Source organism: Cebus imitator, unplaced genomic scaffold (genome assembly GCF_001604975.1).
Source record: "Cebus imitator isolate Cc_AM_T3 unplaced genomic scaffold, Cebus_imitator-1.0 Scaffold371, whole genome shotgun sequence".
Classification (NCBI taxonomy): Eukaryota; Metazoa; Chordata; class Mammalia; order Primates; family Cebidae; genus Cebus; species Cebus imitator.
Window position 1 is genome coordinate 1,784,709 of NW_016107686.1, and position 25,130 is coordinate 1,809,838.

At 37.2% G+C, this 25,130-nt stretch overlaps 1 protein-coding gene across 5 annotated transcripts in view; it reads left to right on the top strand.

The window, feature by feature from the left end:
* CNTN4 (contactin 4) overlaps positions 1-25,130 on the top strand; it is a 974,474-nt gene that overhangs the window by 625,607 nt on the left and 323,737 nt on the right. For all 5 annotated transcript variants that reach the window (XM_017507289.2, XM_017507292.2, XM_037730965.1 and 2 more), the window contains 2 exons: positions 13,180-13,306; positions 22,489-22,664. In XM_017507289.2, coding sequence (XP_017362778.1) covers positions 13,180-13,306; positions 22,489-22,664 — 303 coding nt within the window. The remainder of the gene's footprint in view (positions 1-13,179; positions 13,307-22,488; positions 22,665-25,130) is intronic.

The following is a 25,130-nucleotide window of genomic DNA, read 5'->3' on the forward strand; positions in this document are numbered from 1 at the left end:
GCTTAAACAACCCTCAGGTGCAACACCTGGGAACTCCACAGCAATGACAAGTAGACTTGAGTCTCGAATTTTTAGTTTTCTAAGATGAAGTCATAGTATTGCATTTTTGTTCTTTCCCAACAGAGTCAGTTGACTTTGCAACAGACGGAAATATTTTCAGCAACAGAAAAGGGTATTGTTCTAAGAGTCATGCTGGCGAAAGGTGGCCTTCGTCCCATGGAGTAGTCACAGAGTGATCTAGCACATAGAACAAAACTCTTCAGGGTAGTTTTCCTTCACTATGTTGTCTGTGCTTATTCCATAACTACTTTTAAATCTTTAGAATGCATAAAGATCAAGAGATGCTTGCTCAAATGCTGTTTCCTGGGTCCTGATAATTAGCATACAGTAGGTATGGGAGGGACTCAAGAATCTACCTGCTAACAAGCACACTTAGCTAAGGTGATAGAGGTTGTGTTTCCCTTATCTAAAGTGCTTGGAACCAGAGATCTTTCAGACTTTGGATTTTTTTAGGGGGATTTTGAAATATTTGCATATACTTAATGAGATATCTTGGGGATGACACCCAAGTCTAAACATGAAAATCATTAATGTTTCATATATACCTTATACACATAGCCTGAAGGTGATTTATACACTATTTTTAATAATTTTGTGCATGAAACAAAGTTTATACTTTGAACCATCATAAAGCAAAGGTGTCACTATCTCACGTTGGCACTCAAAAAGTTTTGGATTTTGGAACATTTCAGATTTTGGATTTTTGGATTAGGGATGTTCACCTGTTTCAGGCAAGAGGTTTTTTAACATGCTTTGAGAAATAATTATTTTAGGTGTAGTTTGACTTATCTTTTTAACCAAGTTGCTTTCTAGGAAATATTTATTCTGAAATTAGATCTACTGCCTAATTTGGCCCAGCTCCTAGGATTGTTCACAGATGCCCTGTAAAAATAAAAATAAAAATAAAACTCCCCAAACTACATTTAGCATCAGTGGAATGTTCCTAGCTCCACCCACCCTGTTGCTTACTGCTTTATGCATGTTATCCTTTGATGAACTTTCCCTTGGAATCCAGATTTGTCCTGTAATTGCTCCTGTGGACTTGATACATGGACATCTGCCTCACTTCCTTGAGTTAACTGTCACCTGAGAGTCAAGCTTAGTTTTCTGTGCTCAGCCCCAGAAAACCTCAGGCCAGCCCTATCCATTCAAATTCTCTTGCCCAGCCTGGCTTCCAGCAGCCTGAGTGGTATCCTGTTTGCCTGGGGAGAAGTTCAGGGAAATGCGGAAATGGGCCAAATTAATTAAAAGAAAAAAAAGAGAGATCATTTATGTTCCAATACAGCAAATACATTAAGTGACCTGGCTGTGGAGAGCTGCTTTATTAATGTTTTTCTTAGAGGGTTTTTTTTTTTTTAATATAAGTCAAAAACTGTTTTTGTTTCCATTACAGATGTGGTGATTTTTATTCTGTGACTTAGGAAAATAAGATTAAATAATATCTTCTAATAGAAAATTCTATGATTCTATGCATCTCTTTCAGTAATCCAAAAATTTCACATTACCCCTGATACTACGTTTTACTTCTGGGACGCTTACAGGAAGATGCAGGAAGAAGTCAACTGACAAACATACTGATTTTGTTTTTCCATAAAAAAATAGATTTTAATTAGAAAAGTTTCAAATGAACAAAGGTATTTGAAATTGTCTGGCTGAAACAGTATTTTTCAGTAATTTTCAATATTTGATGAACAAAAGGGGAAAGGGCTTAGTGTCTATGTAATGGTTGTCTAATCTTTAACCTAAATGAGTTTCTGGTCATGAAATCTCTGCTTTTTGTCCTGAAAATCCAAAGGTTTCCCAATCCTTGTTGAAGCATAAAAGCAGATTTTCTTCAGCCTAGTGTTCTCCCTTTCCTTTATGAAAATGAGTTTATGCATCCTAATTCAAGATAATTTCTGTGGTATGGAACTTTACAGAACACTGGTAGTGAAGTTAGCTTAGTGACTGATTGGCAAGTACTTAGTTACCAAGGAGAAACAAAGTCAGGAATTATGATGTAACAGTATTGGCACCTGCAGTAGATCCCTCAAGCTGGGGCTCAGATCGGTGGTCTGGAATCCACAAGATCATATATAGGCTATTGGCATTCCTACTGCCCACTCCCTCATTCCTCCCTTTAACATGATTTTTAGGAATTCCTAGAAGGGAATTGCCTTCCCCTCCTCCTCTAATAATAATGTGAGCCCCTGACTCTAATGTCTCCAAGGCAGATGAGGTCCTGGGGTGACTTTCACCCTTTTGGGAACCCAAGTGTAAAAACATTAAACCCAACATCTTGCCACTTAAATAAGAAGACATTCATTACTTATAAATAAATGGGCTAGGATCCAAGATGGCCAAATAGAAACAGTTCTGGAGTGTACTTTCCAGTGAGAACAACACAGAGGGTGAGTGAACACTGCATTTCCAAATGAGTTATTACGGCCCACAGACCAGGAGATTCCCAGGCTGAAAAGTGCCATGAGTTCCCAGCACGGCTGTTTCAGCCAGCAAAGCAGGTCTCTGCAGAAAAACTCAAACAAATCTGGGCAGCCATTTCAGCTGGTGCCTGGAACACCTGGGAGACAGAGCCACCCATTCAACTGAAAAAAAGGGGGCTGAAACAGGGAGCCAGGTGATCTGGTTTGGCGGGTGCCACCCCTAAAAAGACCAGCAATCTGATATGTTCCAACAGCAAACGCAGCTGGTCCCAGGATGGTCCAGCTCTGTTGAGAGAAGGGCATCCACCATTACCGAGTCAGTCTGCCACTACAGAGGCAGTCTGCCATGACAGAGGCAAGCCACCATTACTGAGGCAGACTGCCATTACTGAGGCAGTTCTGACTATACCTCTATAAACGAAAATGCAAGGAAGTTCACACAGCAGCTGGGCAGAGCCCACAGCAGTGCAGCAATGCCTCTGCTGGCAGACTGTGACTAGGCTACCTCTTTGCTGGGCAGGGCAGCTCTGAAAAAATGTAGCAACATGTCAGGAACTTATAAATAAAGTCCCACCTTCCCAGGATAGAGCACCAGGGAAAAAAGGCAGTTATGAGTTCCCCTGCAGCAGACTTAAATGTACCAGCCCAGCAGCTCTGAACATAACAACGGAGCTCACAACTCAGCACTTGAGCTCCTATAAGGGACAGACTGTCTCATCAAGCAGCTCCCTAGCCCCTATAGATCCAAGGAGTCACCTCATAAAGGAGAGCTCAGGTTGACATCTGGAGGGTATCCCTCTGGGACAAAGATAACAGAAGAAGAAACTGGCAGCAACCATTGCTGTTCTGCAGCTGCCGCAGGTGACCCCCAGGCAAGCAGGGTCTGGAGTGGCCCTCCTGCAGTCTTCCAGCAGAGGGGCCTGACTGTTAGAAGGAAAACTGAAAAACAGAGAGAAATAACTTCATCATCAACAAACAGGACACCCACTCAGAGACCCCATCCGAAAGTCACCAACTACAAAGACCATAGGTAGATAAAGCGACTAAGATAGAAAAAAACCAGCACAAAAAGGATGAAAACACCCAAAATCAGAATGCCTCTCCTCCAAGGAATCACAATTCATCACCAGCAAAGGAACAAAGCGGGATGGAGAATGAGTCTGATGAATTGACAGACAGGCTTCAGAAGGTGGGTAATAACAAATTTCTCTGAGCTAAAAGAACATGTTCTAACCCAATGCAAAGAAACTAAGAGCCTTGAAAAAAGGTTTGATGAAATACTAAAGAGAATAAACAGCTTAGAGAAGAATATAAATGACTTAATGGAGCTGAAAAACACAACATGAGAACTTTGCAAAGCATACACAAGTTTCAATAGCCGAATTGACCAAGCAGAAGAAAGGATTCCAGAGATTGAAGATCAACTAAATGAAATAAAATGAGAAGGCAAGATGAGAGAAAAAAGTGAAAAGAAATGAACAAAGCCTCCAAGAAATATGGGATTATGTGAAAAGACCTAATCTACATTTGATAGGTGTACCTGAATGTGGCAGAGAGAATGAATCCAAGCTGGAAAATACTCTTCAGGATATTATCCAGGAGAGCTTCCCCAACCTAGCAAGGCAGGCCAATATTCAAGTCCAGGAAATACAGAGAACGCCACAGAGATATTCCTCAAGAAGAGCAACTCCAAGGCACATAATGATCAGATTCACCAGAGTTGAAATAAAGAAAAATGCTAAGGGCAGCCAGAGAGAAAGGTCAGGTTACCCACAAAGGGAAGCCCATCAGACTCACAGCAGATCTCTCGCCAGAAGAGAGTAAGGGTCAGAAGAGACTCAAGCCAGAAGAGAGTGGGGACCAATATTCAACATTCTTAAAGAAAAGAACTTTCAACCCAGAATTTCATATCCAGCCAAACTAAGCTTCATAAGCAAAGGAGAAATAAAATCCTTTATGAAAAAACAACTGCTGAGAGATTTTGACACCACCAGGCCTGCCTTACTGAAAACAGCACTAAATATGGAAAGGAACAACCAGTACCAGCCACTCCAAAAACATACCAAATAGCAAAAAGCATCGACACAATGGAGAAACTGCATCAACTAATGGGCAAAACAACCAGCTAGCATCAAAATGGCAGGATCAAATTCACACATAACAATATTAACCTTAAATGTAAATGGACTAAATGCCCCAGTCAAAAGACATAGACTGGCAAATTGGATAAAATGTCAAAACCCATTGGTGTGCTGTATCCAGGAAACCCATCTCACTTGCAAGGACACACATAGGCTAAAAATGAAGGAATGGAGGAAGACTTACCAAGCAAATTGAGAGCAAAAAAAAGCAGGAGTTGCAATCCTAGTCTCTGATAAAATAGACTTTAAACCAACAAGATCAAAAGAGACAAAGAAGGGCATTACATAATGGTAAAAGGATCAATGCAACAAGAAGAGCTAATGATCCTAAATATATACGCACCCATTACAGGAGCACCCAGATACGTCAAGCAAGTTCTTAATGACCTACAGAGAGATTTAGACTCCCACACAATAATATTGGGAGATTTTAACACTCCACTGTCAATATTAGACAGATCATTGAGACAGAAAATTAACAGGGATATTCAGGACTTGAACTCAGAACTGGACCAAGTAAACCTAATAGACATATACAGAACTCTCCACCCCAAATCCACAGAATATATATTCTTCTCAGCACCACATCACATCTACGCTAAAATTGATCACGTAATTGGAAGTAAATCACTCCTCGGCAAATGCAAAAGAACAGAAATCATAACAAACAGTTTCTAAGACCACAGTGCAATCAAATTAGAACTCAGGATTAAGAAACTAAGAACCACACAACTTCATGGAAACTGAACAACTGGCCCTCGAATGTTGACTGGATAGACAATGAAGGCAGATATAAAGATGTTCTTCAAAACCAATGAGAATGAAAACACAACATACAAGAATCTCTGGGACACATTTAAAGCAGTCTCTAGAGGAAAACTTATAGCAATAAATGCCTACATGATGAGCAAAGAAAGATCTAAAATCGATAGCCTATCACAAAAACTGAAAGAGCTAGAGGAGCAAGATCAAAAAAACTCAAAAGCTAGCAGAAGACAAGAAATAACTAAGTTCAAAGCAGAACTGAAGGAGATAGAGACACAAAAAACCCTCCAATCAATAAATCCAGGGGCTGATTTTTTGAAAAGATCAACAAAATAGACTGCTAGCCTGATTAATAAAAAAGAAAAGAGAGAAGAATCAAATAGATGCAATAAAAAATGATAAAGGGGATATCACCACCGATTCCACAGAAATACGAACTACCATCAGAGATTACTGCAAACAACTCTATGCACACAAACCAGTAAGCCTGGAAGAAATGGATAAATTCCTGGACACTTGCACCCTCCCAAGCCTAAACCAGGAAGAAGTTGAAACCCTGAATAGACCAATAACAATGACTGAAGTTGAGGCAGCAATTAATAGACTACCAACCAATAAAAGCCCAGGTCCAGATGGGTTCACAGCTGAATTCTACCAGACATACAAAGAGAAGTTGGTACTCTTCTTTCTGAAACCAATGCAAACAATCCAAAAAGAGGCAATCATTCCCAAAACATTTTATGAGACTAACATTGTCCTGACACCAAAACCCAGCAGAGATGCAACAAAAAAAGAAAACTTCAGGCTAATATCCATGATGAACATAGATACAAAAATCTCCAATAAAATACTGGCAAACCAATTGCAACAGCACATCGAAAAGCTTGTCCATCACAAGCAAGTAGGCTTCATCCCGGGGATGCAAGGCTGGTTCAACATACGCAAGTCTATAAACGTAATCCACCACATAAACAAAACAAAAGACAAAAACCATATGATTATCTCAATAGATGCAGAGAGGCCTTCGACAAAATTCAACAGCCCTTTATGCTAAAAACTCTCAATAAACTAGGTATGGAGGGACCGTATCTCAAAATAATAAAAGCTATTTATGACAAACCCACAGCCAGTATCATACTGAATGGGCAAAAACTGGAAGCATTCCCTTTGAAATCTGGCACTAGACAAGGATGCCATCTCTCACCAGTCCTATTCAATATAATATTGGACGTTCTAGCCAGAGCAATCAGGCAAGAAAAAGAAATAAAGTATATTCAGTTAGGAATGGAGGAAGTCAAATTGTCTCTATTTGCAGATGACATGATTGTATATTTAGAAGACCTCATTGTCTCAACCTAAAATCTCCTTAAACTGATAAGCAACTTCAGCAAAGTCTCAGGATACAATATCAATGTGCAGACATCACAAGCATTCCTATACACCAATAATAGACTTAAAGAGAACCAAATTAAGAACGAACTGCCATTCACAATTGCTACAAAGAGAATAAAATACCTAGGAATACAACTAACAAAGGATGTAAAGGACCTCTTCAAGGAGAACTATAAACCACTGCTGAAGGAAATAAGAGAGGACACAAACAGGTGGAAAAACATTCCATGCTCATATTTAGGAAGAGTTAATATTGTGAAAATGGCCATACTGCCCAAAGTAATTCATAGATTCAATGCCATCCCCATCAAGCTACCTATGACCCTCCTTACAGAACTGGAAAAAAACACCTTAAACTTTACATGGAACCAAAAGAGAGCCTGCATAGCCAAGACAATTCTAAGCAAAAAGAACAAAGCTGGAGACATCACACTACTTGACTTTAAACTATACTACAGGCTACAGTAATCAAAACAGCATGGTACTAGTACCAAAACAGAGATATAGACCAATGGAACAGAACAGAGGCCTCAGAGGCAATGCCACACCTACAACCATCTGATCTTTGACAAACCTGACAAAAACAAGCAATGGGGAAAGGACTCCCTGTTTAATAAATGGTGGTGGGAAAACTGGCCAGCCATGTGCAGAAAGCAGAAACTGGACACCTTTCTGAGACCTAACACTAAAGTTAACTCCAGATGGATTAAAGACCTAAACATAAGGCCTAACACCATAAAAACCCTAGAAGAAAACCTAGGCAAAACTATTCAGGACATAGGCATAGGCAAGGACTTCATGACTAAAACACCAAAAGCATTCAGCAAAAGCCAAAATACACAAATGGGATCTAATTAAATTCCAGAGCTTCTGTACAGCAAAAGAAACAATCATTAGAATGAATCAGCAACTAACAGAATGGGAAAAATTTTTTGCACTCTACCCATCCAACAAAGGGCTATTATCCAGAATCTACAAAGGGCTATTATCCAGAATCTACAAAGGGCTATTATCCAGAATCTACAAAGAACTAAAACAGATTTACAAGAAACAAACAAACCTATTCAAAAGTGGGTGAAGAACATGAACAGACACTTTTAAAAAGAAGACATTTATGTATCTAAGAACCATATAAAAAAAGCTCATCATTACTGGTCATTAGAGAAATGCAAATCAAAACCACATTGAGATACCATCTCACACCAGTTAGAATGATGATCATTAAAAAATCTGGAGACAACAGATGCTGGAGACGATGTGGAAAAATAGGAACACTTTTACACTGTTGATGGGAGTATAAATTAGTTCAGCCATTGTGGAAGACACTAGTGATTCCTCAAGGACCTAGAAATAGAAATTCTATTTGACCCAGCAATCCCATTACTAGGTATATATCCAAAGGATTATAAATCATTCTATTATAAAGATACATGCACACATATGTTCATAGCAGCACTGTTTACAATAGTGAAGACCTGGAACCAACCCAAATGCCCATCAATGATAGACTGGACAGGGAAAATTTGGCACATATACACCATGGAATACTATGCAGCCGTTAAAAATGATAAATTCGTGTCCTTTGTAGGGACATGGATGAATCTGGAAACCATAATTCTCATCAAACTGACACAAGAACAGAAAACCAAACACTACATGTTCTCACTCATAGGCGGGTGTTGAACAATGAGAACTCATGGGCACCAGGAGGGGAGCATCACACACTGGGGTCTGTTGCGGTGGAATAGAGGAGGGACAGCGTGGGGGTAGGGAGGTTGGGGAGGGATAAGGAGGAGAAATGACAGATATACGTGATGGGGGGATGGAGACAGCAAACTGCATTGCCATGTATGTACCTATGCAACAATCCTGCATGTTTTGCACATGTACCCCAGAACCTAAAGTGCAATAAAAAATATATAAATATAAATAAATAAATAAATAAATCATAGTGGTTAAGAATACACACAGCATGTGCTGTGTATATCAAGTGAAGATAAACTTTATAGGTCAGTGGACTATTGTGATCTCTAAGGATGCCTGCTCTTTGTCAGTTCTGTGCAGTACTTGTTGGGGAGGGTGGGGTATCTCACAATTAGCTTCTGGAGTTCAACTACAGGTGTTCTAAGAAAGGGTTAGTTGGCCGGGTGTGGTGGCTCACACCTGTAATCTTGGCACTTTGGGAGGCCGAGGCAAGGGGATCACGAAGTCAGAAGTTTGAGACCAGCCTGGCCAATATGGTGAAACCCCATCTCTACTAAACATACAAAAATTCCCTGGGCATGGCACACGCCTGTAATGCCAGCTACTCAGGAGGCTGATGCAGGAGAATTGCTTGAATCCAGGAGGTGGAGGTTGTGGTGAGCTGAGATGGTGCCACTGCACTCTAGCCTGGGTGACAGAGTGAGACCCTGCTTAAAAAAAAAAAAGAAAGGATTAGTTTGTGCATCAGTCCTAGACCTTGACACATTCATGTGAGTTAGTTTTATAGCTTTCTGTCCTCGATGCTTCTTTCTCAACTATTAGTCCAGGCAGGCATGCGCTAAAATTACCTTTCTAAATGTTATCAAGCAAAGATTTGCTGGTTATATTTTGCCCAACAAAAAATGTCTAGGAGTGGGTCTAAAACTGCTGCTGGCTGATGTTCTGTTCTTAGGAAATGGAAAGCTAGGAATAGAAGGATCTGTGTTAGTAGTTCTCAAACTTCAGTGTGCAAAAGAATCACCCAGAGAGCTAGGTTAAGGGGCAGATTAATGGACCCCAGATTCTTCTGGTGTAGTCAGTCTGAACTGAGATTTAATAAAACAAGCATGGCATGATAATAATGCAGGTGGTCTACAGTCTAACTCTGAGACACACTGTATTGTTATATCCTGTCCTCTGTCATTTGCTGAGATGCTCCTTTACCTCTTTTGACTGAAAATCACAGCCACTCTTCTGGTTACATAGAACAACTTACTGTGACAAAGAAAAGGATGAACTTTATCTTCTAGGCTTTGAAAATGGTAAATGCACAGTCTTTTGTGTGTGCCTTCAAGACACTTGAAAGTCACTTTGTGGCAACTACACAGAGACAGAACAAACTTAGGGATGCCTCTCCCCGTTTCATCTCACAACGCCTCTCTCGGGACTCTTTGTCTCACCCAGGCACCTCAAGGTTTTGGTGAAATAAAGCAGCTCTTTTTTCTCAAAAACATTGTTAACCCTAGTCCAAAGGTTTAAAAGCTAGGATATCTGGGGTTTTTTTTGTTTTTGTTTTGTTTTGTTTTGTTTTTTTCTTAATACCGACCTGGTTAGCTAAGCTTTCTAAAATCTCTTCCTTCATCTTTGTGAACTCAAATAGCTCATGCACAAAAGCCTGTGGATTTCCTTCGACGAGAACTGAAATATTGTTCCCTTTATGCTAATGTTAATTTTCAGGCAGTGAGCTTGGTTAACTAGGAGAAAATAAAAACTTTAGATGGAGAGCATTATTTATAGTGAATTCAAAACTTCATTATTATCAATTCTTTTTACAAAATACACAGAAAAAGTATCTTTTTGTTATTTAAATATGGCATGGCTACATTGAGAAATAGTACAGATGTTATTCCACAGCCTCTCAGCTGCATCCTGAGTAATCATTATTATGTTTTATTCTTATTTGGAATTACTAGTAATAGAGTCTATATTTCTGTATGAAATTCAAATCAGGGAACACCAATGAATTGAGATGATTGATATTATATACACACACACATAATTTTGGAATTGGGAAAACAATGGAAATATTTCTCTCTTAGAGAAAAACCACCAAACTTGCTTCTATGCGAGTGATCTTCATGAATAACATTTTTTATTTACCTCGATGTGCCCAAAATTCACTTAATTCTTTACCATTGAAATGAGCTAAGATTTGATCAATACCTAAATTTGTTTTGAAAATATCTGTGTAATTATTAAAAATCTGAAATTAAACTGTCTGGATTTTGAAATATCCAACTTGAAACACAAGTATTTTTTTAAAAAGTACTTGTCTGTATACTTTTTTTAATGATTTTATTTTGTGTGCTTTTATAAATCTTTTTTTTTTTTTTTTTTTTTTTTTTTAACTTCTTATTGATGTGGTGGTATTTTGTGCATGGAATAAGGAGAGACAGTAGTAGTGGTAATATATTTCATGACATCTTTGAATGGAAATTATATGTGTAAGTACATGCATGTTTATGGGAAAATATTCCTGGCTGTTTTCTTTTTCTTTGTTATTGCTTTATTTTGTTTTCGTTAGAGATAGTGTCTTGCTCTGTCATCCAGGCTGGAGTGTGGTGGCAATGATCATGACTAACTGCAGCCTTGATTTCCCAGGCTCAAGCTATCCTCCCACCTCAGCCTCCTGAGTAGCTGGGACTATAGGCACCCAACCAAGCCTGGCTAATTTTTTAAATTTTTGGTAGACATGGGGTTTCCCTGTGTTGCCCAGGTTTGTCTTGAACCCCTGGGTTCAAGCAGTCCTCCATGCCTCAGCCTCTCAGAGTGCTGGGATTAGAGGCATGAGCCACTGTGCCCAGCTTGTTTTCCCATTTTAATCTCATATAGAATCACTGGCCTAGTCCAATCTTACTGATTTTTAGATGACACATTTGAGACATACAAAGACTAGGTGATTTTCCAGAGGTCCTGGAGTTAGTATTTGACCCAAGGCATTAAAACTCAGTCCGTGGTCTTTCTGAATCCTCATCCTTCTCTTTCTTGCAACGAGAGCATGGGCTGTCTTCATTCCCCTATAATAAGACAGAATTCTGTTTGGTCATTTTGTCTTCTTAGTTTTCTTGTATTTCGACCTTAGCATGAAGATTTTTTTTTTCTTTATGTCTGAGTTAAATGCCTTAGAAATTATTTTGCCAGGCTTCACCTAGATCCCCAAACTAGCTTTATTCTTTTTTCTCTGTAATGATGCACCTGAATGAATTCAGTCTCATCCTGTCACCTGTCAACAAAAATCTGGTTATCAAGGTTTTCCAGGATAGCAGTTGCAATTTTTGCCCTTCAGAATAATCACATATAAGTTGATGTGGACTGTCAGCTGCTGAGTGATATTTAATGTAACTTTACATCATAGCCTCTGGTGATTCTACCTCACAACTCATCAAGCGGTACCTAAGTAAGCTAATTGAATACATTAAAAATTGAAAAAAATACTTTTAAATAAAACAAATTCTTATTGATTACCCTGTGTGTATATACACCACTGTACTTGGTACCACAAGAGATACAAAAAATAGGTATAATACAGCAAGCTGTCAAAGAGCTTATAATCCAGACAAGGGAAAAGAAAGTGTACTTTCTATCAAATGCACTTAGTAGAAAAAGATAAATGTCTTGGGAAATATAATTTTTAAATTAAGTGGTTAAAGGAAAAAGGTGAGGGTCTAGAAGAGTCTTCTAGGAAAAAGAATTTGAACTTGACTTTGAAAAATGAAAATCACTTTCATGGGCATAAGTGGTGAGGTGCATTTTGAACAATATGGTATTACACTGTAGTCTAGAAGCATATGTACTCTACACTGCCACTTAAGATATGGTTTGTGGATCATTCTTGTCTTTGAACTTTGCTACTGCTCCATGGCAAAGTAAGTCTCATGCATCCAGTTTCTCTTGTTGAGAGAAAGCACTTAGAAATGCATGGCTGTTTGACATGGCTTCACCATCCAAGCACATAATCAGTGGACTCAAATCACTGCACCTGTTATAGACCAGTTTGGGTGTTGCTGAGTCATGTGTGGTACCAGCTATGTGATATTTATGCAAGGTAGACCATATATGGCTTCATGAGACACTGGGAAAACAAAGAACCTAGTTCTTCACTGCAGATAATTTGAAAATAAAGACTGTAGGTTTTTCTCTATTTGCCTACATAGTCATTTTAAGAAACTGTGGTGTACGTTACACCACAGAGCTATTACTCATTATTGACTTATTTACCGTAACATCTTTGCTTCTTTCTCATTATGTCATCTCATTACAGCACAGAAAAAAATGTTAGCTTTATGACACTAGACAGCCATCCACAATGCAGCAGCACAAAAGGGATACAGGACACACAAAGTAAAGGGGCAGACTAAAGACAGGCAGAACAATACATAGAGGAGAGAAAGGGAGACATCCAGCAGCCTGTACCTGGAAGTCATTTGTAAAATATGTGACCAATGTGAAATAAGAGAGCACATATTTTCACTTCATTCTAATCCATAGATTAACTTTGAATGGGATTTTTTTTTCCAGAAGCTGACACAGAGCCTGTTATGCCTCACTATTTTTTGTTAATTTATTTCTATTATTTTCTTTATGTTGTTGTTTCCTGTTGTTGTTCCTATTTGGAAGGTATTCTTCATTTCGCACGGTTTCTCTTCTTGTTTCAGATGATTCCACACTGCATGGCCCGATTTTTATTCAAGAACCAAGTCCTGTAATGTTCCCTTTGGATTCTGAGGAGAAAAAAGTGAAGCTCAATTGTGAAGTTAAAGGAAATCCAAAACCTCATATCAGGTTTGTTGATTTAAAAGCATGTGTTTCCATGCATATAGTTTCTGTTATTAAAATCAACAAATACTTATACAGTGCTGGCTACATAAAGAACATTAATTAATTAATTAATTAATTAATCTTTATTTATTTATTTAGAGATGAAGTCTTGCTCTTTCAGTTGCCCAGCCAGCAGTGTAGTGTGCAACCTCTGCTAACTGCAACCTCTACCTCCCAGGTTCAAGTGATTCTCTTGCCTCAGCCTCCTGAGTAGCTGGGATTACAGGCATGGGCCACCATGTGCAGCCATGTTCTATGGCAAAATTCCTTCTCTACTAAAAATACAAAAATTAACTGCACATGGTGGTGCATGCCCGTAATCCCAGCTACTGTTCACCAGGCTGGTCTCGAACTCCTGACCTCAAGAGATTTACTCGCCTCGCTCTGCCAAAGTGTTGGGATTATAAGCACGAGCCACTGCGCCGGGCTGTATTTTTATTTTTTGAGACAGGGTCTCCTCTGTCACCCAGGTTGGAGTGCAGTGGCTCAATCTCAGCTCACTACAACCTCTGCCTCCTGAGTTCAAAGGATTCTTGCACCTTAGCCTCCAGAGTATGTGAGATTATAGGCACATGCCAGCTAATTTTGATATTTTCAGTAGAGACGGGGTTTCACCATGTTGGCCAAACTGATCTTGAATTCCTGACCTCAAGTGATTTGCCTGTCCTGGCCTCCCAAAGTGCTGAGATTATAGGCATGAGCTACCATGCCCAGCCCATAAAGAGCTTTTAGACAGGCATTAGAGAATATTCTGAAAGTCTAAGGAGATGATTGTTTCATGAAAAGTTAAGTATCCAACCTCTGTTTTTTGTATTACTGGGAATTAAATATCCTGATTGACTTCCTTGTTGAAAACATTAACAATTCATTACCACTTATATTTAACTAAAAAACCACATTTTAAACTATATTAGTATACTGGCAGCAAAGTGAGAAATGTCAGAAGTCCAAAAGTAAGTGGCTTTCGAACCCAAGAAGTAAGCTGAATATTAAAGGCAATTTTCATGTTAATAAACTTCAAATATGAATTGAGCTTTGGTTTCCGTGGCCTCAAAAGAACAAAGATCACAAGACAAAGCCTAGACAACCCACAGGAGAATCCAACATGAGAACATCTCCCAGAATAAATCTGGGATAAGAGGGCTACATCTTTAGAGTAAATGTGAACAAGAAATAAGCTTGACTTCCAAAGAGACTGTAAAGCACAGGTAATTTTGTATTTCAAACATTAAACCCTAGTGGTTCGAGTAGCAGATGAGATATAACTGGAAAGAGAGTTTGGAAGCTGCAAGATAGGTCTGAAGAAATCCTCCAGAGGCAGCAGAAAGAGACAAGGGGAAGAAGAACACTTTAAAAAGAAAGAGAAAAAATATCTAATCAGGATTCCAGAAGAAACAACAAGAAAGACTGAGGCACAAGCATTATGTAAAGAGCAAGCTAAGAATGTTCCAAACTAATTAAAACTTTCAAACTATAGCTCCAGGAAGCCCAATGCACTTCAAGCAGTATAAATAAAAATGAAGTCACGTCTAGAATAGTGAAATAGTAGAACACCAAGTCAAACAGATGATCATAAAAGTAGCCAAAGTTGTAATACAGATAACATTCGAAGAGATCTGGCAGCTCACTTCTCAATAGCAACAAAACAGCAGGAGACAGAAGAAAGAATCTTCAGTATACTGAGAGAAACTGTCAAATTTATAGATATAGCCTAAATACTTTTTTAAAAGGAAAACAAAATACATTCATTTTTAGGCAGACAGCAACCAAAGTCTGACTCCAGCAGACCTTCAAGTATGTCTCAAGTACTAAGAGACGTACTTGAGGCAGCATAAAAAAATGATTCCAGATAGAAGAGGTGAGCTACAAGAGTAAATGATAAGTAAAGCAAATGGTAAATGTTAGTAATTCCACAAAAAAATTTATTGCACAGAACAATAAAAAGAATACTATCTTGTGAAGATAAAAAAAGAAAAGTTAAAATTCATGACATTAGAATCAAATTTTTAAAAGATGTACTAGACAATGGATTGTCTATATGTTTAAATAAACAAAATTTGACCCCAACTGCACAGCATATATAAAAATCAATTCCAAGTGTATAAAAGACCTAACTGGGAAATTTGCAATACTTTTAGAAGCAAATAGGTATACATATTTATGACTTTGGAGAAGGAAGATATTTCCTAAATATGACAGAAAAAGTACAACTTATAAAAGAAAATACTGTATTAATATTTAAAACTTATGTTCAGTAGAATATACTGAAATAAGCAAAATTACAAACTTTAAACTTGAAGAAGATTTTTAAATATACTTGTTATTGAGGAGGGATTAATACCCAGACCATTTAAAGAATTTTCACAAACTGAATGTAGAAAACAACCCAGCTGAAACATTAGCGAAACACTTCAACAAGTACTTCTAAGAAAATGAAAACCAAAAATTCAGTAAAAATAAAAAGATTGTCAATATCATGAGTGAACAGAAATATATAATTAAAACTGCAACAACATACTCTTTCAAAACTACCAGATTCACAAATTTAAAAGACTGACAGTTTGTTGATGAAGATGTAGAGCAAAAAGAACCCTTGATTGAACACTGCTGGTAGCAATGTCAATTGGTAAAATAGACTGTAAAAAAACAAAACTAACAACAACAACAAAAAAAAAAAAACAAGCACTCCTTAGTAAAGCTAAAGATGCATATACTCTATGATCCAGTGTACATAATGATGTTCATAGCATATTCACAAATACACATAACCTGGTATGTTCATACAAGGTAACCTCATGCAGTAGTAAAAATGAAGGAGTGACAGCTGCAACAACATGGGTGAAACTCAACAACATAATTTGGAGTAAACCAGTTCACAGCCATATACATAATGTATAATTTCATAATTATAAAGTTTGAAAGTGGTTGAGATGGAGTGATTGTTCAAGATATAGAGGAAGCAAAGCTTTACCTCTCCTCTCTTAGGATTTTTCAGCTGATCCTGAGAATTAAATTTACATAGAGCAGATCGAAAGGATAAAACCATACTAATTTATTTAATACAAGTTTTACGTGGCAAGGAATCCATCATAAGAAAATGAAAACCCAGAAACGCAGTTCTCACTGCACATTTATATAGTGAATTGGACAAAGAGTAATAAATTGTGAAAAAGTAACTAAGTTATGTGGGGAGCTAGAAGAAAATATCTGAACAAGGTCTAGACAAAGTTTCCTCTATCTCAACTTCCTGTCCTTGATGATAAGAATGTTACTTTCCTTCTAAAATAGAAAGGGCGTCTCTGGCATGGGGATTTCATTTCTTGCCTTTTAGAAAAAGAATGAAGGTGAAAGTGGCAGTCTTGTACCTGCTGTTTTCCAAGTGCCTTTAGTCAATATAGTCTGAGCACAGTGGCTCACACCTGTAATCCCAACACTTTGGGAGGCCGAGGGAGGAGAATGGCTTGAGGCCAGGAGTTAGAGATCAATCTGGGCAACATAGTGAGACCCCCCATCTCTACAAAAATAATTTAAAAATTAGTCGGGCATGATGGTGCACACCTGTAGTCATAGCTACTTAGGAGGCTGAAGGGGGAAGATCGCTTGAGTCCAGGAGTTCTAGGCTGCAGTGGGCTGTGATTGCACTACGTTCTATCTTGGGTGACAGACCACAAGATCCAGTCTCTAAAAAAATAAATAAATAAAAGTCAATATGCCAGAGCAGCATATTTTGGGGTGTTATACTCTGAAAGCTTTCAAAGGATAATAACATACATGATAAAATTACAAAGAATATCACAGGAATGAAAAGCCAAAATTAAAGATTATAATTAACCATTAAGAGGGGGTGGTTATAATCAAAGTAGATACAGCAGACTTCTAAAGTGATAATATCCCTTTTAAACACAGATTTTCATTGCCTTGTGATTTTTTATAACTTACATATATCTCATAAATATTATGCCTCTATTTAAATTTGATAATTGAAAACTTGAGGCTAACAACCAATAGCTAATGTTATGTGTAAAAACCAAAGAAATATATATGTTATAGTTTAGGAGAGATTGCAGTCATCAAGTAGGGAGAAATGGGATTTGAACTGAGATCAGTAATTTTCAAATAGGCAGAGGGTAAAGAACATTCAGTGCAAGTTAAAGGATGGCAATATTCGTACAGTGGATATTATTTTAGAATTTACTTTATGTGCTCACTTTCCCATTCATTCATTTATCAAATATATTCATTATTCATCATTCATACCTCACCAGTGTTTTTCAAACTGAATTCCAGGGCACATGGGATTGGCTTAAAGATTACCAGAGATAGAAAAATAACAGAAATTCCATCCAAGATTCAACCTTCGTAGCTCTTCTTTGAACTAGGTCATATATTAGGATTCCGAAGAATATGTCATCTAGACAAAGTATTTAAACTTCTATATTAAGCAGCTGCAATGCACCAGGCACCATGCTAGGTCTGAGTATTCAAAGGTTAATCAACTCTACAACATGTTCTACTAGTACTGTTAATTTGAGGACTGCCTAGATGTGGATGTAGTTGGAGCACTATGATGTAAATGCAAGTAAAAAATGACCAAGTTCTAGGGTGCCCTGGAGGAAAGAAAGTCTAACTTAGAATGGGGAGGGTAAATGTCACTGAAGCCTTCATAGAAAAGGAGGTATTTTCATCTATTTGGAGGGCGAATGGTTTCTCATCACATGGATAAGGAAAATAAGTACATTCCAGAAAGTAAGAAAACAACAACTCTCTAATGGACCTTATAATTAGGATGAACATATAATTTATCATCTAAGGGCACTTTTTAAAGTGGAAGGCCGCTGTTCATAATTATTCTAGGACAGCAGGTGTAAACCCAGCAATGTCTTAAGCAAGCCAGAATGAATAGTTATTCCCTAGAATATATTAAACCCAAGGCTAAATCAAAGATTTTTAAATACTTTATGCAGTAAAGAATGCAGGAAGCAAATGCTCTTAGATACATAAATGATGAGTTAACTGGTTCCTGTTTTCCTTACATAGCCAAGTGTAAGTTCAGATGTTAGCCATAACTGAAAACAAATTTTGCAGCAGAATTTGGCAAGTTGCTGCTTTGTTTTTCCCCAAACTGTGACCTTTAATTAACATTGCTTTTGTAACATTGTGTTTCTAGATAAAGGAGCTTGCCTTGTTATTTAAAACAAGCAGTGAAACAGAAACCTATTATGTTTTTAGATTGCCAAGAAACACTGAGAACAAAACTTTTTAATCAAATGCACTAGCAATTTATTGCACTGTACTTCTTGCCTTTATACCTTTGGCAGTTTCTCTGTAACAATAAGAGGGGTACTTGGGAGCTAAAAAATTCCTCTTGTTGAAAGAAAGCGCAAGAGGAAGAATGGAGAGATCAGGTATTTTCAGACACCTTTCTGGCTGAACTTTTTCATTCTTCAGGCTGACTTTCAGGGGGAAGAACAAGTAGGAGAAATTCCAAAGTGAGTCTCCATGGGGATTTTCAGCACTAGGTTTTCTCCTCAGACACTGCAACTGACCTCTCTTCTTTGTATTTATTCCCTCAACTGAGCGTTCTCTTTTCATTGTTTCCTGACCCTCAATTTTGAAAGGATTGACCCAGACCCAGAAAAATTTAAGAAGTTTTAACTTGTGCCAACTTCCCGTGTATTAAACTTCCCTAAGGACATGTGACATTACTTAATGCACTCAGCATCCCTTTCCAGTTAAAGAAATGTTCACTTACTTGGTTGGAGTACTTTTGCTGTGAGGTTTGCAGAAAACAAATCCCAAGTCATAAATGTCCTTCCTTTCCCTTAGTGCCAAGTTGAAACCATCAACAAAGAAACAGGATTTTGCTACACGAATCCTATAGATACCTTCCCAGCAAAGTCACAACATTTTACCCTCCAGAGCTTCGGTGTCTGGTTGTGCGCAACTCCACTCTCTGGAGAGAGCAGAGTCGTGGTTCCTTAAGTGATTCAGAAATCAGGTTATGAGACTCACAAATTTCTCTTGTCCCTTGGGAAAATCTGTTTGCTCCAAATGAGCATTGCCTTTATATTACCAACACTTAAAAGATTCCTCAAACACTGAAAATAAATTGTGAATTTTTTAAGAGTGTTTCAGTAAACAATGAGATAAGAAATTCAGTGCAATCCACATTCAATTGGAATGAACAGTGACTGCACTGCAGTAAAACTTGGTATAGTGCTTCATAATAGAGACTCAACTGCATTTCAGAGAAAGCACTTTATTTTCTAAATAATCCCTTTTCCTTTGCTATTTGTATGTAAAAGTAGGCGATAAAGTAGATTAATGGACTTTCTGCACAGCATTTTGGTTGAGATGACTAGTGTAGACAAACCTACAGAGGAGCTCTCATTATGCCCATAACCACTTTTCTAAAAAGACTCGCATGGTCCTCTCCTAAATTCCACACTCTGCTTGCAGCTCACATTATATTGCAATTTCCTCTTTGAGTTCTTAGATTTGTCATATTAAATTGCTCTACTATCATTTGAAGTAAGAGTTATGGCCAAGACGTGATCAGCTGACTCAAAAAAAAAAAAAAAATATCTGGGCAGACAGTCAGTTCTAAAGATTCATGTGCGTATAGAGCTGCTGGAATATAACCTGGCTCTTCTGTTTTTATTGCTTATTTCTTTCTTGTCTGTGTCAGAGCACAGAGAATTACTGTAGAGATTAAAACATTGTCAGTTTCTAATCCCAATCTTCTTATACACAAACACATAAAGTTACCTTATATTTCTATTTCATGTTCCTGGCCTTTCTTTCCTCTCTTGCTTCTAAATTTTTACATTTCAAAGACATGAATAAACATATGTTGCTGTGTGGTAGTGTGCTGGAATGCTTCATAAATTGTGGATGTTCAAAGCTAAAATATCTAGCAAATAAGTAAAATATTTAGTCAATTAAATTCAACAGGCATTTATGGAGCACAATGAGAATGTTAGATTTTAGATGGCTAAAGTGAGAATACAAAGGTGATTTAGGCAAATTAACTACAGTGAACTCGGAATTCCTATGTAAAGGAGCATGGAGAATTCTGTAGAAGATTGGGCAAAGCTTTGGTTCATTTTTGTTGTTTTTGTTTTGAGGTGAGATCTCGCTCTGTTGTCCAAGCTGTAGTGCAGTTGCAGTGGTGTGGTCTTGGCTCACTACAGCCTTAATCTCCCAGTCTCAAGTGATCCTCCCACCTCAGTTTCCCGGGTAGTTGGGACTACAAGCAGACATGCACCACCACACCAGGCTAAGTTTTGTATTGTTTGTGAAGACAGGGTTCTGCCATGTTGCCCAAGCTAGTCTCAAACTCTTGGGCTCAAGAGACCTGTCTGCTTTGGTCTTCCAAAGTGCTGAGATTACAGGCATGTGCCACCACACTGAGTCATCTTTGGTTAATTTTGACTAGAAATACCAAGGAAGACTTCATTGGAAGAGGTGTCATTGAAAATTGGCTTTGAGGCCGGGCGCGGTAGCTCATGCCTGTAATCCCACCACTTTGGGAGGCCGAGGCAGGTGGGTCACGAGGTCAAGAGATCAAGACCATCCTGGCCAACATGGTGAAACCCCGTTTCTACTAAAAAATACAAAAATTAGCTGGGCGTGGTGGCGCGCGCCTCTAGTCCAGCTACACGGTAGGTTGAGGCAGAAGAATTGCTTGAACCCGGGAGGCGGAAGTTGCAGTGAGCCGAGATCGCGCAACTGCACTCCAACCTGGCGACAGAGCGAGACTCCATCTCAAAAAAAAAAAAAAAAAAAAGAAAAGAAAAGAAAAGAAAATTAGCTTTGAAGTGGGACAGAGGTCTTGACATAAAGAATGGATTACACTTCTATATATTTGCCTCTGTTGATACCAGACTTCCAAAATCTTGAAATTTCAACTCACTACATTTTTTAAATTTAAATCCTTTTATATTATATACAGACAACCATAGTACCCAGAAAGTTGTAAGATGATACACAATGAATGTGCATGTGCACACACACAAATATTTAAATGGTAATTCTTACTATTTAAGGAAGATAAGATTAATGGCTCTCATTCTTTACTCCCATTATGGATTTGGATCAGTTTTCTTTGTGCTGCTGTATTTCATTAATTTTTAACATTCCGGTGTGAATGCTATTGTGATACTGTTAGTAATTCCCAAACTCCTACTATGGGAGTAAAAAAACTCTCCTATTATGGGAGTAAAAAAATAAGATAGTCACTCAGTTGTATTACTGCAAAAAATTCCTCAGTATTTAAATTACTTCTGAAAGGAGATTTGGTCAAGATAAGCTGTCAGTCTTTGGAATTTCATTAGTTGTAAAATGAAACAAAAACAAAACATAGACCTTATTACCAAAACTTTGCTGTTAAAATGTGTGAGTCCCACTAAATGTAGTTTACTGGGCTAAATACTCTAGTCACATACATAGGTGATCCACATAAATAAGCAGAAGGACAAAAAAAACAAAAAACAAAAAACCCTCTCTGCCACGATTATCTAATGGCCCAATCTGCAGTTTGCTGGGATGGTTGATTGGTGCTTGTGTACCAATGGTGAAGATCTTCAAAGTGATCCATACTTAGGGCAGGTTCGGTCCACACGGCAGCTCAAGATCATTAGAGTTCCTCTGCTTTGCAGTCAACCATTGCAGTCATATTAAGGACCAAATCAAAGCAACTCTGCTGCAATTTCATCAGATATTCAGCAATCTACCTGGAAATAGTATACGCTGTCATCTGTATAGACCTATTTAAAGAATGACTCCAAACTAGAAGGACTTTTATTGAGGAGCCCAATTTGAAGAAAGTTATACAAGGTGCTATGGAAATCTGTGCCCCCCCCCACCCCACCTAAAAAAAGTGAAGCGTTTGTAGCATCGTAAGTAGTGATAAAAACAGTTGTTAAAATTTTAATATCATTGTTTACTTTAAAAGACATGGTCTTTCCATAGGCACTTAAGATACTACTGTTGCTGGGTAGAGCATTTCTAACTTTTTAATCGTGCTTTTTTAAAAAAGTCACAAATGATTTTTTATGCTATTTATAGTTTTTATATATTTTAGACAATTCAGAAATATCGATTAATATGACAAGAGTTTATCTGCTGGCATTTTTATACTATAGGTGGAAGTTAAATGGAACAGATGTTGACATTGGTATGGATTTCCGCTACAGTGTTGTTGAAGGCAGCTTGTTGATCAATAACCCCAATAAAACCCAGGATGCTGGAACGTACCAGTGCACAGCAACAAACTCATTTGGAACAATTGTTAGCAGGGAAGCAAAGCTTCAGTTTGCTTGTAAGTAGCAATTATATAATGCTGCATATGTTACTTTGGGTTTGTGTACTATTATACCAAAAAGCTTTTATAGCAGTTTCATTTTAGAAACTAGATTTAAATTTGTTAGATGATCTTTACTCTTTTTCACATTTTAGAAATAATTTTATTTGTAGGATAAACTGTAAACCTAAGTCAGAATAGGTATTCTTCTACTTTCATAAGGATTGAGATACTTTGATTATATGGCAATTTGACTATATGATGCTTGTTTTATGTACAAATAAATTCACACACTGAGACTGACACATGTATAAATTTATGTAAACAACAGATTTACACACACACACATTTTAAATAGCAATTGAATTGCCAGTAATTTAGTAGTCAATAAGAGAAGTACTTTAACCATAAAGGTCAGTGTTGGAAAAAAAAAAAAAAAACCTCAATTAATCCTATAATTCTCTAACTGTTTCTTATTTCACAGAGTAGAAAAATTATAAACCAACTGCAATAATGGCAAAAAATGGGGACAAATTGTTACCCACCTTTGCTATTTCTGGTTCAGAATATTTAAAAAATAAACATCTCTTAAGACTACCATTTCACAAAAGTCCATGAATATATGAAAGTGAAACTTAGAAACCACAATTTGAAAATAAAATCCATAGAAAAGAGCAGTTAGCATACATTTGAGTATAGTCACCTTTGAGGGTTGATGTTCAGCTACATTTTTAAGGGTTTATGTATTTGCATATGATTTTATATTTCCTTGTATGAAATCTCAACTCATATAGCAGTGCATTTTGGCATTAGTCAAAGGTTTCATAATTATGAAGTCTGCTGGCAGTAACACTGTAGAATATTCTCATTAGCAAAATCCTCTCCAGGAACTCAATATCAAATATATCCAATATCCAGTCCTTAATTTATTATTGCCATTTGGTGGCATTTTTATTATTTGAGAAATGAATTTTGTAAGTATTATGTATGTGCAGGATTCCAGGATTATTTTGTTTGTGAATGTCTCTTGAGATAGTCTTTTAAATATTCTTAGGTGTGCAGAATAATAAGAGAATAATATATGTGAGTGAATGTAAATCAAAGCATTTATTTCTTTTGGTTTAATTCAAGTCTTATATCTATATTTTTTAGTAATAACAAATCTTGCTGGATTAACTTTTGGAAATAACCATAGAATCATGTACTCTCAGAGTAAGGGAAAATCTCAGTGTTTAATAAATCTTGTAATTCTTTGAATTTTGGATGTCATAGTGTAGAAAATTTTCAACACATTAACACCAAAAAAAAAAAAAAAAAATGGAGATGGAAATACTATACCCAAACTTTTATTCCTAGCTTATATTTAAAAAAAAACAAATTATCAGCTCTTAAGATTATCCTTTTGTAAAAGACCTGGCATTTTGCTACCAAAATATCAGAAAGATAGAATCTCATATTCCAGGACAGTCATTTAAGTAGAAAAGTTTAGCCAAAAAAAAAGCTCTACCACTCAGTTTGTGGTGGGTTGACCTGTGGACCCACCAGGAAGTGGAATCCACTTTGCATATGTATCGTGTATGATGTAGGCATTCCTGCCACCCTCAAAATCCTTGGCTGATCCTCATAGGGTTTGAAACATGCTAGTGACAGAAAGTTCCCCAATTCATCACAAAGCACCTTGACCCACAGTAGACTACTCCAGTTGTTCAAAAATACAAAAACAAACTTGACATCTCTTTCTTAAAATTGAGCCAAACATCTAAATTTCTCTCACATACACTCCCAATTCTTACTGTAAGATACTGATTACCTTCAAATATGTAAAGATATCATCATGTCCCTTGTCCTGTAATTATTTTCTTCCCCATTTACTTAATCCACAGTCATCTTCTTCACAACACACTCAGTTATGTTAACTCATCTATTAAATTTTAGCCTATGGAAATGCACAGAATTCCACATATGTGTCTTAATTTTTGCAGGGAACACTGGAAACAGTAGTATCTCATGATGTGAACATTTTTCAGTTAATGCAGCTGACAATAATATTTATTTAATAGTCGTTTTTAAGTATAAGACCCAGATTGCAACTTTCTTTTAAACATATAGTCATGTAAAATCTGAGAAAGGATTTCTTATAAATATCTGTTCATCCAGAGCCACCCAACCATATTGTTTTATTAACCTAAATTCAGAATATTATGTTTATCCCTAATAAATTCATATTCTGAGTAGTGACCCTTTGTTCCATCATATTTGACATTGTTTTAAGTCTTTTTTTCAATCTGACATATTGATTGTTCTCCTAGTTTAGTGTCAGCAGAAAATTTGATAAGTGTGTTTCCATTCAAATAATTGATACAACATGTTGACCAGGACAGGGCAGCATGTCACTAGAGAACTTCCACTAAAATGAGTTTAAACCTTTAATTTAATATTATTTGGATACTCTTGTTCAACCAGCTACAATTTAGCCTAATGTAC